This window comes from Rhinatrema bivittatum, chromosome 1 (genome assembly GCF_901001135.1).
Source record: "Rhinatrema bivittatum chromosome 1, aRhiBiv1.1, whole genome shotgun sequence".
NCBI classification, from domain to species: domain Eukaryota; kingdom Metazoa; phylum Chordata; class Amphibia; order Gymnophiona; family Rhinatrematidae; genus Rhinatrema; species Rhinatrema bivittatum.
The window spans coordinates 363,115,932-363,131,175 of NC_042615.1; the positions used below are offsets into that span (position 1 = coordinate 363,115,932).

General features: G+C 45.0%; 1 protein-coding gene across 2 annotated transcripts in view; it reads left to right on the forward strand.

Annotated features, from left to right (window-relative positions):
- The window catches only part of UBA6 (ubiquitin like modifier activating enzyme 6), a 370,281-nt gene that overhangs the window by 299,771 nt on the left and 55,266 nt on the right, over nucleotides 1-15,244 (forward strand). For both annotated transcript variants that reach the window (XM_029600749.1, XM_029600742.1), the window contains exon 26: nucleotides 2,379-2,448. In XM_029600749.1, coding sequence (XP_029456609.1) covers nucleotides 2,379-2,448 — 70 coding nt within the window. The remainder of the gene's footprint in view (nucleotides 1-2,378; nucleotides 2,449-15,244) is intronic.

The following is a 15,244-nucleotide window of genomic DNA, read 5'->3' on the forward strand; positions in this document are numbered from 1 at the left end:
GCCATACTCCCAAGGGATCAACGGTCTCGTCCAGACTTGGCCAGAGGAAGACTTACTGTACGCCTTCCCCCCCCATGGCCACTACTAGATAAGGTCATCTGCAAGATAGAATATCACAGGGGATTAGTTCTACTAGTGGCCCCGGATTGGCCAAGACAACCATGGTACGCAGACATGCAATGACTCCTTCCGGGGAACCCTCTGTACCTACCTCCACACAGGGACCTTCTCCGACAGGGCTCGATTCTCCACAAATATCCGGCTTGATTCTCTCTTACGGTCTGGCCCTTGAGAGGATTCGCCTGAAGAAGCGCAGTTACTCAAAGGCCGTGATTGACACCCTGCTCCGAGCATGCAAGTTCTCCACATCCCTGTCTTACATACGGATCTGGAGAGCATTTGATGCCTGTTGCGAGGACCGCGGGATACTCCTGCGGACAGCCAAGATTCCCATAATTCTGGAGTTCCTACAGGATGGTATGAAGAAGGGGTTGTCACTCAACTCCCTCAAGATCCAAGTAGCCACACTGTACTGATTCAGAGTCGAAGTGGACAGTATCCAGCTATCAACACATCCGAATATGACCCACTTCCTGAAAGGGGTTAAACAACTCCGACCATCCCTGAAGTGGCTGAATCATCTATGGAATCTCAATCTAGTATTAGACTTCCTAGCTGGGGATTCCTTCAGACCATCATGCGGTCTGTCACTATACCTCTTAACATTAAACACTGTATTCTTGGTGGCAATATGTTCAGCTCGTCACATCTCCAATCTACAGGCACTATCCTGCATGCACCGTTCCTTAGGTTCATGCCTGGAACCATACAGCTGCACACCGTCCCCTCCTTCCTACCGAAAGTGGTTTCCGAGTTTCACTTGAACCAAATCTTCTCACTACCATCTCCGGATGAACATAAGGACTCAGAAGACTCACGCCTTCTTCGCCATCTAAATGTCGGCAGACTCCTAGTACGGTACCTGGAAAGATCAGAACTGGTGCGCAAAACGGACCGCTTGTTCGTCCTTCACAGCGGGAAGAAACAAGGAGAAGCGGCCTCGCGGAGACCATAGCCCGCTGGATCAAGGAAGTAATCAAGGCAGCCTACATAGAGGCAGGGAAGCCCTTACCACTACAGGGTAAGGCTCATTCTATAAGGGCCCAGGCAGTTTCTTGGGCAGAAACTAAGCTACTGTTGCCCACCGAGATCTGTCGGGCGGCAACATGGTCCTCTATACACACCTCCAGGTTCAATCGCCTGGATGTTCAAGCCTGAGAAGACACAACCTTCACAAGGGCAGTACTAAGTGGGCCACGGGCAGCCTTCCGCCCTGTCTGGGAGTAGCGTTTGTACATCCCATTGGTCCTGAGTCCATCTGGCTACACGCTAGGAAATTGAGAAATTACTTACCTTATGATTTTGTTTTCCTTAGTGTAGACAGATAGACTCAGCATCCCGTCCACGGCTGCCCCAGAAAAGGAGAATCTCGGATAGGAAACCTCGAGACTAAGCAAATACGGGTAAGCCGCGGCCTACCCCTAATTCAAGACACCCACAGTTTATCTGGTGTCGGCGTTAATTGGTTGAGGGCACTGGCGGTCTCCAGTTTGGAAATTAGTTGAACCCGTTCAAGTTTTAATCAAGTTTAATCAAGTTATTTAAGCAAAGATATATCCACAATGGCTTTTCGAAGAGAATACTGAAGAGCTGAGGTTACTGCAGGGGTATATCTAGAGTGACGTCAGCTTTGAAATCTGACTCAGTCTGCCATTTGCTAGCAGAAGCGCACTATACCCATTGGTCCAGAGTCCATCTGTCTACACTAAGGAAAACGAAATTATCAGGTAAGTAATTTCTCCATTTGATTGCAATGGTTTTATTATTTTTGGGAAGTCAGCAAGATGGCTATGCAGAAAATGCACCTTGATGCTCATGTTGCAGTGAAGCATTTTGAAGCTCTCCAAGAGTTTCTGGACAATTTTGGTGTAATTCTGTGCTCATGTATTTCCAAGAAAGTCCTTGACAAGGTTTTTGAATGACAACCAAGCATAGGCTGTAGAGAAAAAACTTGATGTGATAGAAGAAAACTAACTGCAGTTTTGAAATCTGCATGCCTATTTAAGACTAAAACAGCTGAAAAATCGAACTCAACAGGAATTATGTTAAAAATTGTTCCCCAGTGTAATTGATGGTAAAACAATTCAATTTTGTTGAAGAAGTCTTTAATTCAGTAGTACTTCAGGTGACCAAATGCATTTACTGTTGATGTAATCTGTAGCCATGTTTCTATATCTAAAATGATCCTTAAAAAAACAGTTCCAGTAATGTCATCAGTATATTAATTATTGTTTTTCAATTACTTTTTGTATCTACAGACACATCAATTTTATATTAAGCTCAGCCAAACTGTTTGCTGCAGTGCATCGCATCGCTGTTACAGAAAAGGTAATCTTTGGGGCGATAAGGAGGGAGGAAAATTCTGCAGAAATTATCATTAGAGATCCTCAGAATGCAATTACATGTAATTTTATTTCATAGATATTGAGCTCTTGGGCTGTTTTGAAGATACCGTATAAAAATGTACATGATCTTTGTAGTATCTGCTCTAATATGTGAGAAACTGTGCTGGGTTACTTGAGAATTTCTTAAACTGTGCACTGTTCAGCCCTATGAAAGATTACATGGCGAGAGGTTACCTAAAATCAAACTAGTATATTTTTTAAGGTACTTATGTCCTTTTTTACACATCTGATAAATATTTTCCTGAACAGTCTTCAAAGAGTACTTAAGTATGTTCACCGTTAGCAATCATTTTGTCAGATGGAAGCTTGACGGATTCCATTCCTCTTCTGAGAGGCTTGGCTTGGTTTAATCCTCTTGCTGAATCAATCTTTCAGTGGGAAAACTCTGAGAAAAAATATGTGCCTTTCCTTAGGAGTTAAATTGTGTGCATACCCTTTCCTTCAACACCTTCTTCAACTGTTCTGCTCTTTTTCCTACACAAAGTCTGCACTACAGACTTAAACTAGGAGCTGGGTAACCAAGATTATCCATTATCAACACAGTTGGTGCTGGATTTGTAATATGAAGATGGCTTAATGGGGTAAAGTGCAATGTGATGAGCTCGGTTATATTGGAGGCTTAGTGCAGGGCTTGGAGAACCATATCCAAATTGATCCAAATACAGCTTTCTTTAATACATTATTTTAAAGCAGAAGTGCAAGCAAGACTGGTAGGATAATATGTTAAATGTTCCATCAGGAATGAAGCAAAAGCCTGAATTATATAGGAGAATCTTAGTGTTCATGAGATGTTTGAAAGATCCACACCATTGTGAACCTGCTGATCCATGTTACAATTACTACTGATTTCCATGGCATGACATAGCACTGCACTCATACACTTAAGATACAACTGCAGATTGTGAGGAACTGCAGAAGGTCCTTGTGAGGCTAAGAGATGGGCAACTAAATGGCAGATACAATTTAATGTGGACAAGTGCAAAGTAATGCGCATAGGGAAAAATATTCCCAATTACAGGCACATGATGCTTGGTTCCATGTTAGGAGTCACTATCCAGGAAAAGACTTTGAGTCCTTATGGATAATACCTTGAAACCTTCAGATCAGTGTACAGCAGCAGTCAAAAAGGTAAATAGAATGTTAAGAATTATTTGGAGAGGAATAGAGAGCAAAACTAACAATATAATGTCTTTGTATAGATCATGGTGCAATTGCACATTGAGTATTGTGTGCAGTTCTGGTTGCCCCATCTCAAAAAGACATAGCGAACATAGAAAAAGTACAGAGAAGAGTGACAAAAATGATAAAGGGGATGGAAAAGCTCCCTTATGGAGAGAGGCTAAACAGATTAGGGCTCATTAGCTTAGAAAAAAGATTGAGAGATTAATAAAATCTTGAGTAGGGTGAAATCTTTAAATAGGAAGCGGTTATTTACCTTTTCAAATGACACTCCATGAAACTAGTAACTGGCAGATTTAAACCAAATTGTGGGAAGTATTTTTTTCATTCACTTAGCACATAATAAAGCTATGGAATCTGTTGCCAGAGAGACTGATCAAGGTAACTAACTTACTAGGATTCAAAAGAGAACTGAACAAGTTCCTGAAGGAAAAGTTCATAAACAGTTATTATACCGGTAGACTGGAAAACTAGGATGTATCCCTGGGCATGAAATACAAGAAATAGCTCAACTATTTGGGGGTTTGCTAGATACTTGTAACCCAGATTGCTGTCAGAGACAGGATGTTGGCTTTGGACCTTGGTCTACCCACCATGGCACTTTTTATGGTGCTTACAGTTTAGTTAAGATACATTTTCCTGAAGTATTGTTTTTGTTGTCTTTGTATTTAATATAGAAAACATAATTAAAATCAGCAAAGCTATGACCAGAGTTTGACTAAAAGCAGTTTCAAAAATGTTGGTTTTAAGGTAGGATTAGAATATGGAAACTTTTAGCAAAAGTAAAGCAAAGATTGTAGAAAATAATAAAGGAAAAAATAAAATGAATTGGATTGTAATAAGTATAAAAAATAAAATTTACAAATTGCTAAACATGTTAAATATTAGTGTATCACTTTGTTTTTGTTTTGCATTTGTTTAATATTTACATTAAAATCACCTTTGACTAAAGTGAAGGCTTATAGGACAGTGTCAACTGTGGAGGAAGATTTGAAATTCAGCTGCCTTTTTTGACTCGGTGGTTGACTTGTGAGGAACAAGTTATACTAGTATTAAGCAGAAGTTGAAAAGAGCAAATAGGTTTTTGAAGTTAAGGAAAGAAGGGACACATTTTCTCACAGGACAAGCAGGATGGTTGTCCTCACAAATGGGTGACATCGAGGATGGAGCCCACCACGGAAAACTTCTGTCAAAGTTTAAACAGAACTTTGACTGGCCCCTACTGGGCATGCCCAGCAAGGCACTGACCCTGCAGCCAGCAGGGGTCTCCCTTCAGTCTTCTTTTTTCCGCGCAGCAGTTGCCACGCGGTGAAAGGAGCTCCCTTACCACGTTCCTGACAGGAATTCGGTACTTTTCTTTTCGAAGAAAATTTGCCCCTCAGGGGTCTCCCTTCGACAAATTTTTGTCACCTTCGCGGAAACCGGTAAGTTTTTTGCCTTTTTTCCTCGACTACCGTCGAATTTGGCCCTCGAGGCCTGTTGGCACTTACCGAGCCCGCGACTAAATTTGGCCTTAAGCCATGGCGACGGGGTTCCGTCGATGTCCAGATTGTACCCGGACTATGTCAATCACAGACCCCCATAGGGTTTGTGTTTTGTGTTTGGGTAGTGAGCATGATGTTCTGACTTGCACCAAATGTGCCCTAATGACACCTAAGGGTCGCAAGGCCAGGATGGAGAAGATGGGGCTCCTCTTCCATGCACCCACCCCAACGCCATCGATAGCATCGACGTCATCGGAACCGGCACCGTCGAAATTGCACCACCATCGTCAACCCTCCGGTGACCGGCCACCATCGATGACTTCTCGGCCGTCGACTCCTGTCCCCTCCCCGGATGGGCGAGGAGACCGGAAGGACAAGCATCGCCATCGACGGCACAAGTCTCGGCCTGTCGAGGATCCACAGTCATCGACCTCTGAACAGGCCGAACCACCGACTAAGAGGCCTCGATCAGACTTGGCACCGTCCACGTCTCGTTCGCAGGCATCGAGGAAACCCTCACCCTCTCGGGGTGTGGGAGCCGTGATCCCACCGGTTACGGTGGTCCCTCCGGCTCTGCCTCAGCCTCCCTCTCCCGTCGAGCCGGGTATTGTTACCCCTGGTCTCCGGGCTGAACTGGACCGGCTGGTCCAGGAGGCCATCGAGAAAGCGATGCAAAGATTCCAACCTCCATTGGCACCGTCTCCGGCACCGATTCCGGCACCGCGCCGGCATCGACCCCGGCACCGACTCCGCCACCGAGGAAGGAACCGACCACCGAACCTTTGGTGGAAGCGCTGGCACCGCTACTACAACGTATGGAAGCACTTGTACATGCCCTTCCATCGATGATTCCAGTAGCACCGACAGCGCCATCGTCTCCGACTGGATTTTCATCGGCGGGAGAAACACCGTTCCTGATTCCCCCTTCCGGGGTGGTCCCATCGGTGCCTTCTCGTATATCTCCACCGATTTATCCTTCGGCTCCATCGATTCCAAGACCGGCACCGACTCCATCGGCAGCACCGAAACCCTCGATGCCGTTCCCAGTGCCGATTGTACCACCGGTTCCTCCAAGGTTTCCTTCGATGCCTTCGGATCCTCAACCAGGTCCATCGGGGCTTCAACCCCCAAGTGATCCCTATGATACCTGGGGTGATGATACATCTTCTGACACAGATTTACCATCACCGCCTTCTCCTACAGAGAGTAGAAAACGATCTCCTCCAGAGGATCTCTCCTTTATTAATTTTATAAAGGAGATGTCCGAAATTGTACCTTTTCAGCTGCAATCTGAGACCGATGACAGACACCAGATGATGGAACTGCTTCAATTTTTGGACGCTCCAAAAATCATCGCTTCCATCCCCATTCACCAGGTGTTTCTCGATCTCTTAAAGAAAAACTGGGAATCTCCTTCATCTGTATCACCAGTTAACAAGAAGGCTGACTCCACATACCTCGTCCAGTCAGCACCAGGCTTTCAAAAGCCTCAACTGGATCATCGCTCTGTTGTGGTTGAGTCCGCACAAAGAAAGGCCAAGCGTCTAAAGCCACACTCCTCCACTCCGCCTGTCAAGGACAATAAATTCCTGGACAGTGTGGGACGGAAAGTGTACCATGGAGCTATGTTGATTTCTCGCATAGCCTCATATCAACTCTACATGACGCAATATAACAGAGCCATCCTTAAACAGATGCAAGATTTTGCTGACACATTACCTGACCAATACCAGCCACAGCTTCAGGCCCTTCTTAACAAAGGGTTTGAAGCGGGGAAGCACGAGATCAGAACGGCTTATGACATCTTCGATGCCTCCACAAAGGTTTCAGCTACTGCCATCTCGGCCAGACGTTGGGCTTGGTTAAAGTCATCCAACCGTCGCCCAGAGGTCCAGGATCGTTTAGCGGATTTACCCTGCTTAGGGGACAATTTGTTTGGAGAACAAATTCAGCAAATTGTAGCTGAATTAAAAGATCACCATGAGACGTTAAAACAACTTTCTTCTGTTCCGTCTGAGGTTTCCTCCAAACAACCACTTAAGAAGGACTCTAAGAAGTCGTTCTTTCGGCCACGCCGTTACTACCCTCCATCGGCCAGGCCTCGTCCAGCTCGATCCTCTACTAGGCCTCAGCCGCGTCAGCCTAGGAAACAAAGGCCTACTGTAGCCCCTCCTCCTGGGCTTGCGGCTGGCCTTTGACTCCCCTGTAGGGAACACATGCCAAACCCCTCTTCCAGACATTCCTGTAGGAGGTCGACTGTACCATTTTCTACAACCTTGGTTGCAGATCACCTCAGATCAGTGGGTGCTAACAATTATCGCACAGGGTTACCACCTCAACTTCATAACTCTTCCGGCAGACTCCCCGCCTCTTCAAGCGTGGAGTCTATCCACCCATTTGGCTCAATTACAACAAGAAGTATCTCTTCTTCTGCAATCAAATGCTATAGAACCCGTTCCTCCCTCTCAACGAGGCAAGGGATTCTATTCCAGATACTTCCTAATACCAAAGAAATCAGGGGGACTACGTCCCATTTTAGACCTTCGAGCCCTCAACAAATACCTTCAAAAGAGAAGTTCAAAATGGTAACCCTAGGCGCGCTGCTCCCTCTGCTACAAAGAGGGGATTGGCTGTGCTCTCTCGACCTCAAGGACGCTTATACCCACATTGCGATCACACAATCCCATCGCAAATATCTGCGGTTTCTAGTAGGCCACGACCATTATCAATACCGTGTCCTACCTTTCGGTCTGGCTTCTGCCCCACGAGTCTTTACCAAATGTCTCGTAGTGGTAGCAGCATTCCTAAGGAAGGAAGGTGTCCACGTCTACCCCTACCTGGACGATTGGCTAATCAGGGCCTCCACCCAACAGATAGCTCAATCCTCCCTAAAATTGACAATTCAAACACTCCTTTCCTTAGGGTTTCTTGTCAATTACGAGAAATCTTACTTAGTCCCGTCTCAAACCTTATCCTTCATTGGGGCAGACTTGGACACCTTACAGGCAAAGGCTTACCTTCCTCTTCAGAGGGTCCACACCCTAATATCCCTGGCTCGCCAGCTCCAGTCTCAGAACACTGCCACGGCTCGCCAGTTCCTCATTCTCCTAGGACACATGGCATCCTCGGTTCAAGTCACTCCCATGACCCGACTAGCCATGAGAGTAACACAATGGACTCTACGACACCAATGGATTCAAGCTTTTCAGCCTCTGTCCTCCATAGTCACAGTCACACAAGCGCTGCGCCTATCCTTAACCTGGTGGACGACTCAGGTCAACCTCCTTCAGGGCTTACCTTTTCTTCCACCGGATCCGCAAGTAATCCTAACCACCGACGCTTCTCACATCGGTTGGGGAGCCCATGTGGACGACTTCCAAACCCAAGGGTTATGGTCCAAAGAGGAAGCCGAACACCAGATCAATTTCCTGGAACTTCGAGCAATCCGCTATGCGCTCCGAACTTTCAAAGATCATCTATTTCATCAGCTGATCTTAATCCAGACGGACAACCAAGTGGCCATGTGGTACATAAACAAGCAGGGAGGCACAGGCTCCTTCCTTCTGTGTCAGGAAGCTGCGCAGATCTGGGCGGAAGCCCTCTCCCACTCTATGTACCTCAGGGCCACTTACCTGCCGGGAGTAGACAATGTATTGGCAGACCAGCTGAGCCGTGTCTTCCAACCACACGAGTGGTCACTCAACCCTCTCGTAGCGACCTCTCTGTTTCGAAAGTGGGGTTTTCCCCGCATAGACCTCTTTGCGTCCCCTCAGAACCACAAAGTGGACGATTACTGCTCTCTCATTCGGAGCCAGCACTCTCGGCCGAGGGATGCATTCTCCCTCAAGTGGACAACCGGTCTGCTCTATGCATTCCCTCCACTTCCTCTTGTGTCAAAGACTCTCGTGAAGCTACGCCGGGACGGAGGAACCATGATCCTGATAGCACCTTACTGGCCACGCCAAGTATGGTTTCCAATACTCCAGGATCTCTCCATCCTCAGGCACATTCCTCTGGGAAAGGACCCGCATCTGCTCACTCAAAACGACGGATGCCTCCTCCATCCCAACCTCCAAGCCTTGTCCCTGACGGCATGGATGTTGAAAGGTTAGTCCTTCAACCATTTAACCTTTCAGATTCCGTTTCTCGGGTCCTGATAGCTTCACGAAAGCCTTCCACAAGAAAGTCTTACTCATACAAATGGAAAAGGTACACATCATGGTGCACTTCTCAGTCCCTTGATCCCCTTTCCTGTCCAATCTCCAAATTCTTGGACTATTTATGGCATCTCTCTGAATCAGGTCTTAAAACCTCTTCTATCAGAATGCATGTCAGTGCGGTAGCCGCCTTCCATAAGGGTATTGGGGGTAATCCTATTTCAGTACAACCCCTAGTAACACGCTTTCTTAAGGGCTTACTCCATCTAAAGCCGCCCTTGCGTCCTCCGGCCCCATCCTGGGACCTTAACCTGGTTCTTGGTCGTCTTATGAAACCTCCTTTCGAACCTCTGCACTCCTATGACTTTAAATATCTCACTTGGAAAGTGTTATTCCTTTTGGCTATTTACTTCAGCTCGCAGGGTTAGTGAATTACAGGCCCTAGTTACCTATCCGCCTTACACTAAGCTCCTGCAGGACCGGGCGGTACTCCGCACTCACCCTAAATTTTTACCTAAGGTAGTTTCGGAGTTTCATATCAATCAATCTATCGTACTACCTATCTTTTTTCCCAGGCCCCACTCCAACTCTGGAGAGCAGACCCTGCATACCCTAGACTGTAAACGGGCTCTAGCTTTTTACCTAGACCGTACAGTTTCTCACAGGAAGAGCACTCAATTATTCGTCTCTTTCCATCCTAACAAGTTAGGACAACCTGTGGGTAAGCAGGCTCTTTCTTCCTGGTTGGCGGACTGCATTTCTTTTTGCTATGAGCAAGCTGGCATTCCTTTTCAAGACCGTGTTAAAGCACACTCTGTGAGGGCTATGGCGACGTCAGTGGCACACCTTCGATCGGTGCCGCTTCCTGACATCTGTAAAGCTGCAACCTGGAGTTCTCTCCATACCTTTGCAGCCCACTATTGTTTGGACAAGGCTGGAAGACAGGACTCCATCTTCGGCCAATCTGTCTTGCGTAACCTTTTTCCAACCTGATGTACCAACACCCTTCCACCTACCCGGTAGGGTGCGGATGCCCTTTCCCAAATTTCTCCTCAGTTGTTGTGCCTGCTGCACACCGTTGGGTACATTTGGTGCAAGTCGGGACATCCTCAGCTCGGTACTCACCCATTTGTGAGGACAACCATCCTGCTTGTCCTGTGAGAAAGCAAATGTTGCTTACCTGATGTAACAGGTGTTCTCACAGGACAGCAGGATGTTAGTCCTCACGAAACCCGCCCACCTCCCCGCGGTGTTGGGTTCGTTTTATTTTTACTTTCTAGGCACTGCCTGTAGCTTGAAAATCAGACTGAAGGGAGACCCCTGCTGGCTGCAGGGTCAGTGCCTTGCTGGGCATGCCCAGTAGGGGCCAGTCAAAGTTCTGTTTAAACTTTGACAGAAGTTTTCCGTGGTGGGCTCCATCCTCGATGTCACCCATTTGTGAGGACTAACATCCTGCTGTCCTGTGAGAACACCTGTTACATCAGGTAAGCAACATTTGCTTTATTGATAGAAGAGCACTAAAATGTTATGTGCAGAGAAGAGTTAAAGATGACATCAAGGATGCAGGCTGTAAGCGCTGAGAGCATAAGTGTTATTTACAGCAATAGAAGCAATGGAGAAGTGAGCTTGGGAGGAAAGGTAATTTTTTTTTTTTTTTGTTTTGGCCATGTTAAGCCTAAGGTTTTGGTGGAACATCCAGTCACTGATGATGAATAGTTAGGATGAGATAGGTACTGGATTCTGGGTGATGGCTCTAGTACAGAGAGAAATCTAGGAGTTGTAAACAAAAAAGTACTGAAAACCATCTGGTCGATTTTTAAAAGCCCTATGCATGACTCTGCCTGGTGCATACCGTGTGGATTTTGAAAACCTGCGCGGGTACACGAGTATCTCCCGGTATGTGCATAAATATTTTTTTCAATAAAAGAGCCGGGGCATGGTCTGGGCAGGGCATGAGCGGAACTTCACCATAAAGTCTGTGCGTGTTTTTGCATATAAGCGTGCACCAGGGTCCCCTACCGCCTAACTTTACTTCTGCTGTGGACAGCGTGTAAGTTATGTAACAAAGAAATCTAGGCTAGTCAGTGGGGTTTTAAGGCTCGGGGCTAATAGGGTAAAAGGGGGGGAGCAAGTTAGCTAGGTGATTTAGGAAGTCCTCTCCTTTACTGGGTTGAACTGGAAACAAACTGGGGTAATAAGTAATTGCATCGGCGCATAGCTACTAAAATTCCCCCCACTTATGCACTCGAGTCGCTATATGGGCGCAGATGCATGCGTCAGTATAAAATCGTGTGCATATATACACACGTATAGCCAATTTTATAACACATGCGCATATACACGCATATATGCATCTATGTTATAAAATCGCTGTGTTCGTGTGAGCAAACCAGCTAATGTAACCCTAATATTTAAAAAGGGCTCCAGAGGCGATCCGGGAAACTACAGACCGGTTAGCCTGACCTCAGTGCCAGGAAAAATAGTGGAAAGTGTTCTAAATATCAAAATCACAGAACATATAGAAAGGCATGGTTTAATGGAACAAAGTCAGCATGGCTTTACCCAAGGCAAGTCTTGCTTCACAAATCTGCTTCACTTTTGTGAAGGAGGCAATAAACATGTGGATAAAGGTGAACCGGTAGATGTAGTGTACTTGGATTTTCAGAAGGTGTTTGACAAAGTTCCTCATGAGAGGCTTTTAAGACAAGTAAAAAGTAATGGGATAGGTGGCAATGTCCTTTCGTGGATTACAAACTGGTTAAAAGACAGGAAACAGAGAGTAGGATTAAATGGACAATTTTCTCAGTGGAAAAGGGTAAACAGTGGAGTGCCTCGGATCTGTACTAGGACCCATGCTTTTCAATATATTGATAAATGGTCTGGAAAGAAATACGAGTGAGGTAATCAAATTTGCAGATGATACAAAATTATTCAGAGTAGTTAAATCAGAAACAGATTGTGATAAATTGCAGGAAGACATTGTGAGACTGGAAAATTGGGCATCCAAATGGCAGATGAAATTTAATGTGGATAAATGCAAGGTGATGCATATAGGGAAAAATAACCCATGCTATAGTTACACAATGTTAGGTTCCATATTAGGAGCTAACACCCAAGAAAAAGATCTAGGCATCATAGTGGATAATACATTGAAATCGTCAGTTCAGTGTGCTGCAGCAGTCAATAAAGCAAACAGAATGTTGGGAATTATTAGAAAGGGAATGGTGAATAAAACGGAAAATGTCATAATGCCTCTGTATCGCTCCATGGTGAGACCGCACCTTGAATACTGTATACAATTCTGGTCGCCGCATCTCAAAAAAGATATAGTTGCGGTGGAGAAGGTACAGAAAAGGGTGACCAAAATGATAAAGTGGGGATGGAACAGCTCCCCTATGAGGAAAGACTAAAGAAGTTAGGACTTTTCAGCTTGGAGAAGAGACGGCTGAGGGGGGATATGATAGAGGTGTTTAAAATCATGAGAGGTCTAGAACGGGTAGATGTGAATCAGTTATTTACTCTTTCAGATAATAGAAGGACTAGGGGGCACTCCATGAAGTTAGCAAGTAGCACATTTAAAACTAATCGGAGAAAGTTCTTTTTCACTCAACGCACAATTAAACTCTGGAATTTGTTGCCAGGGGTTGTGCTTAGTGCAGTTAGTGGAGCTGGGTTTAAAAAAGGATTGGATAAGTTCTTGGAGAAGTCCATTACCTGCTATTAATTAAGTTGACTTAGAAAATAGACACTGCTATTACTAGACTTAGTTTTTGGGAACTTGCCACGTTCTTATGGCCTGGATTGGCCACTGTTGGAAACAGGATGCTGGGCTTGATGGACCCTTGGTCTGACCCAGTATGGCATTTTCTTATGTTCTTAAACACACGCACATGTGCGCCCTCGCGCAGGTTTTAAATTTTACTTCAATGGGAGGAGAGCAAAGCTCCACAAAAGTATAAGAGGACACAGGCCATGAGGCACACTGATTAATAATGCGATAGCTGTGGAGGAGGATCCTCCAAACTGAAAGTGCGATTAAATGGCGTGAGAGGTGCAATTAGTGAGTTTGGAGGAGGAGAGGAGATGAGCAGTTTTCTCTTAAACTTTATAAGAGTAAAAGGGTGGCAGGATGTAAGGGGAAAGGATGAGGTAGAGGGACCTAGTGGAGAAAAGATTAATCTTGTGAGCCTTATGGAAGAAGTCAGTCATAGTCCCGGCAGCATGTGAAGGGTTTGGAGGTGGAAGCAATTTGAAGCAGAAGATGAGTGTGATAAAGAGAGCAAACGTTGGAGTCATAGCTATTGTTAAAGGGACTTTATAGATTTACTAGGTGAGTGCAATAGCAAACGAAGTTGGACATGAATTTGAAATGTTTGAAATCTGAAGGTGAATGGGGTTGTTAGCCTGAGGTACTCTGCAGATCAGCTGCATGAACACAAGAAGCATAATCTTATGAGCTAAGGTTGGGGTTTAGTACATCTTACAGGATGGGGAAGAGGGTGGGGCAAGTGTCCATAGTAGAGTAGAGCTTACTGCAGTAAAAAAGGATCTTATCAACAGACTGATAAGGTTGTGGAGGAGCAAGCTTGTTAAAAGTTAGAAAACAGAGAGTAAGATTAAATGATCTGTTTTCACAGTGGAAAAAGGTAAACTGTGGAGTGCCTCAGGGATCTGTACTTGAACTGGTGCTTTTTAATATATTTATAAATGATTTGGAAACAGGTATGATGAGTGAGGTGACCAAATTTGCGGATGACACACAAATATGCAGAGTAGTTAAATCTCAAGCGGATTGTGATAAATTGCAGGAAGACCTTGCAAAACTGGAAGATTGGGCTTCCAAATGGCAGATGAAATTAAACGTGGACAAGTGCAAAGTAATGCAGATAGGGAAAAATAACCCTTGCTGTAGTTACATAGTTTTAGGTTCTGTCTTAGGAGTTACCAACCAGGAAAGAAATCTAGGCGTCATAGTGGATAATACATTGAAATCGTCTGTTCAGTGTGCTGTGGTGATCAAAAAAGCAAACAGAATATTAGGAATTATTAGGAAGGGAATGGCAAATAAAATGATGGTTATCATAATGCCTCTGTATCACTCCATGGTGAGACCACATCTTGAATACTGTGTGCAGTTCTGGTATAGTTGCACTGGACAGAGTGCAGAGAAGGATGACCAAAATGATAAAGGGGATGGAACAGCTGCCCTATGAGGAAAGGCTAAGGAAGTTAGGGCTGTTCAGTTTGGAGAAGAGATGACTGAGGGGGGATATGATAGAAGTCTACAAAATCATGAAAGGACTTGAACAGGTTAATGTAAATCCGTTATTTACTCTCTCAGATAATAGAAGGACTAGGGGACACTCCATGAAGGTAGCAATAGCTCATTTAAAACAAATGGAAGAAAATTATTTTTCACTCAGTGCATAGTTAAGCTCTGGAATTCATTGCCAGAGGATGTGATTACAGCAGTTAGTGTAACTGGGTTTATAAAAGGTTTGGATAAGTTCCTACAGGACAAATCCATAAACTGCTATTAATAAGCAATAGTACCTTGAGATTTATGTATTTAATATTTGGGTACTTGCCAGGTACTTAAGACTTGGATTGGCCACTGTTGGAAACAGGATGCTGGGCTTGATGGACCCTTGGTCTGACCCAGTATGGCATAATTTATGTTCCTATGAGCAGAGATGACAGTAGAGGAGAGGATGCAAGGATCAATAGCCATGAGATGCCAAAAATGTTAGTTATGATTGAATGAGAGTACAGAGGAAAGTGGTTAAATGCGAAAGTTAACAAATGATGGTCAGAGAGGGGAAGAACAATGGTGGAGCAGATAAGAGAGCACTAATTTGAAGCAGTGGCCAAGTTTTTGAGTGGGGGTTGTAGAGCATAG